At 36.7% G+C, this 3,987-nt stretch overlaps 1 protein-coding gene across 3 annotated transcripts in view; it reads right to left on the reverse strand.

The window, feature by feature from the left end:
* The window catches only part of LOC103920908 (C-terminal-binding protein 1), a 186,391-nt gene that overhangs the window by 12,660 nt on the left and 169,744 nt on the right, over window positions 1–3,987 (reverse strand). For all 3 annotated transcript variants that reach the window (XM_009328775.1, XM_009328778.1, XM_009328776.1), the window contains one exon: window positions 1,926–2,070. In XM_009328775.1, the coding sequence (XP_009327050.1) occupies window positions 1,926–2,070 (145 nt within the window). The remainder of the gene's footprint in view (window positions 1–1,925; window positions 2,071–3,987) is intronic.

The raw sequence follows: 3,987 nt of genomic DNA on the forward strand, positions 1-3,987 counted from the left end.
ACACTTCCTTCCCTTTCCCCTTTTCCCACTGGTTTCAGCGATCTTGTGCATAGGTTCAATGCTGAAAAACTCAGGAGTCAATGGGCATCACCTTGGCTCCCACTTCTTCCCTTGCATCCAGCTACACTCACAACTCGTACATATTTTCTAGTCAACAATTAATAAACTGGAGAAAAAGTAGACCAAATCTTAAAGATTTTATCCAAGAAACATACATTTTTCATGCATTTTAAGAAGAGTAAAAGTGCTAACATGAAAATAATACTCAATAGGAAAAGCTGGTAACAACCCCACGAGCCAGCTCTACGAAAATAACACAAAAAGTTACTACGGAAGTTCAGGGATATGTCAGACTTTACGGTCTAACTCTACACTGTATTTCAAGAGTGAATCAAAACTTTTTACAAAGAGCAATTAACTCTCATATTAACTCCTTGAGATGCATATTATTTGTACTAGTTCAACAAATGGAAAGTGATTTGTCCCAGTAGTGGTGAGTTAGTATTTAATTCCAAACATTTCACCCTAACTATTAAAATCAGAAATTTTACACAGTAAGCCTTCCAGCATTTATTGGCTCTTGACAGGGTGGACAATTGTATTTTGTAAATACTGGAATGCACGAACAGGATGGATCCTAACTGTATTAACTCAGTCTAATCACAACATTGGAATGGAATGATTAGGTATGTGGCCATTTAGCATTTCATACAAATGAGAATTTCCCAAATCTGCTGTACTCCGGTTTGAAGAATTATGTGGATGCATTTAAATTATAAGCTTGGGTTACAATCCAGCATGGAGACTTGCAGAAACAGCCAACAAACCTGCAAAGATTTTCCTCTTATCAGGGATTCTCTGCACAAATCGGACTCCTGACTGGTCAGAGCCTTTCATCTGTACCTAGGTTTTGGTTTTTGATCTAGGATTTTACCCCAGGCCAATCTCTGCATGTATACATGTTTTCTTGGGCTCACAATGCATGGGCCTAACTGTGGCACTAGTTACAATCCGTAGGAACACAGCCTTGCGTGCTTTCAGACCTGATCTGTTCTTTATAGAAACTTGTAAGTAAGTTGTTAGCCTCTGCCTGCTGTGCAAACTACATGCACATTAGAAACAGGTGATCATTTTACTATCATTTACTGATACACAGACTATATTACAGCTCCTCACTACACCAACGGGGTTATTACTAGAACTAAGTACTGTCACACTGAAATAAATATTTCCAAGGTCTTCCCAGAGCATAACAGGAAACATACTTGGTCACCTCAATCTTAGAAAAGAAACAAAGAAAATGTAGGCATTTATTCCGAGTGGTAGTTTGACCTATAGGTAAGAGATGGTTTATCCTAAAGTAAGAAAAGTACAAATCAGACTGTTGCTTTTTTACAGTGAAACACTAAGCACCATCTCTTCATAGTTCCAGTATCTGAATTTATTCTGAAGCAGCAACAACCAATTCTCCTATAAAATCCATATTTCTATTTTATGGAGTGGTTTAGTACTAAATCTCATGCATCATAAATAAGTCTCAGACAGTTGATAATGATCTCATTTTTTATTCAAACAGAAGCAGTATGCCATGCTGATGGAATTGTATTTTGTGATTGAATTACAGCAGTAGTAGTTAAAATATACCATTGGGGTAAAAAAGAAAGAGATGAAAAATTATGGCTTACTCCTTGGGTATATACTGAACAGGCAGAATGTCATTCTGTCACAAAGCTGTTAATATTATCACTTAATTAACTAATGCTAGTATCTCCATAACGATTTTTAAACACTTTGATGAGAAAATTATACAGCTTACATACTATGTTATTATAAATTATACAGAAAACATTAATGCAAAGACTTAGATGCTATCAGATTTCTGGAGGCAAGTATAAGATGTAAAATAATGTCTTTAATAGTCATACCTAAATCTCCAGCAGATTTGATGTCAATATTATCAAAACCACTGCCAATTCGGACAATTATTCGAAGTGCTTTAAATTTCTCCAGGTCTTCTCGTGTTAAAGTGATAGTGTGATACATCAGTGCACCCACTGCTTCATTTAGTACCTATAAATAAAATGGAAGAAAAAATACTTATTTTTTTTCTTTCATAGGATCTCAGCTTAATCACGTATACATATTTTCAGGTATAAAAAGACTGTAAAAGCATTAAATCCAGGTCTTTTGTTTTAAAGGTTATTTCTCCAAATATCTTCCAGCCTCTTGTTAGTCTTTTTCATCTGATGTATCCATTCTAGCACGATGAAATTAGCTTTACAAGAACTAAGTGACCTGTATTTGTGTTCTTATTAAGAGGGAAAACTCTTCTCATTCCACAGGAGATGCTCTGCAATATCGAACCCTAAGTACAAGCACCGCCAGACTGCATCTGCACATGCAGAAGAAGCACAACATGGGAGCAAGCACTCACTTTAAACAGTAAGTATTTTTATGCTTAGGCAGCTGACATTCGGTTTTGAATGGAATCACAGAGCAGTATCTCTTCACCATACACACAGTGGTACAGGCATTCACTGCGCTATTAAACCACTTGATACCTGAATAGAAAACATTCAGTAATCATTACAAAAACCTTAGACAACAGAGACTGAAATCTGTCAATTCATACACAAGAACAAAGTGTTTGTCCCTTAGTCTATTGATACTGGAACTGTCTAAGCTCTCACTGATGGAAAACTGAGTATCATATAAATTTGTACAACTGAGATGCCAAACTAGACATTATCCAGAAAAACCAGCACCTCTAAGAAATAAGAAATTGTACCAAAGCAAAAATGTCGCAAAAGAAAAAAAACTTGTGAGAGAGACTGAGCCAAAAAAGCAAAAATAAATTGACAGGATCTGAAAGGTCCGAGTATCTTTCAAATTATGTTAAGAGTGCATCCAACCTACTCAAGAAAGGTTAAGAGGACGGGAAGAGAGCCTTGCACACCATGGCCAGCAGTTTCAAATTCTGCTACCAAACAAGCAGTGACACTGCACCCTACACAGCTGATACAAGTTTATTGTTCAGAAAGCAGAAAACATTTTTCTCTTAATATGCAAATTAGACGATTTCACTTTTTCAAAACACTTCTCTGTGTTTCCACCTTCAAAGCGCTACCTAATACCCTAATCGTTCTACGAGATACAAAACATGCACAAATCATTTCAACATCTGAGCTAGCTGTAATGACTTCAGGAGGTTCCTATGACGCACTTCATATAAAAGTCCTGCAGAGGCTCTAAATTTCTTATTCAATAGACTTTTGGGTCTGGTACATGTACAAATTCTGTCATCTGAGTTATTTCTGCTCATATGAGCATTTTCTAGGGTACTGCAAGATCAGTAACTATAATCAACATCAACATAAATCGTTTAGAAAAAACTACTGCAGCAAAACACAGCCTCGCACACAGAAGATTACAACTGTTGGAACCCAAGATCTGCAGCAGTAATTTTTATAATTAAAATGCACGAATAAAAATTTTAGAAGAAAATAAAAACAAACTCCATAAAAATTAAAGAAAACTGCTTCTTACTGAATACTTCACAAAATGATTTATGCTGTTTCAACAGGGGTTTCTGGATTGGTAACCCCAGTTGTAAGTCAGATAAAGAACAGAATCCTTTCAGCAGAATTTGGATTTACTTGTAAGAGTAAGAATTGAAAACAAAATTAGAAATTACACATCCTTAAAGAATGCTGCTACAACATAATTCAAAGAACAGCTGTAGGCTCTGATCTTCTAAATGATTATACACACACAAAACTCCTTGATCATAGAACAGTTTGGGTTGGAAGGGACCTCTAAAGGTCATCTAGTCCAACCCCCCTACCGTGGGCAGGGACATCTTCAACTAGATCAGGGTGCTCAGAGCCCCATCCAACCTGACCAGGGATGGGGCATCCACCACCCCTCTGGGCAACCTGTGCCAGTGTTTCACCACCCTCAGCGTAAAAAAATTAATTCCTTATACCT

This window comes from Pygoscelis adeliae, unplaced genomic scaffold, assembly GCF_000699105.1.
Source record: "Pygoscelis adeliae isolate BGI_AS28 unplaced genomic scaffold, ASM69910v1 Scaffold66, whole genome shotgun sequence".
NCBI lineage: Eukaryota > Metazoa > Chordata > Aves > Sphenisciformes > Spheniscidae > Pygoscelis > Pygoscelis adeliae.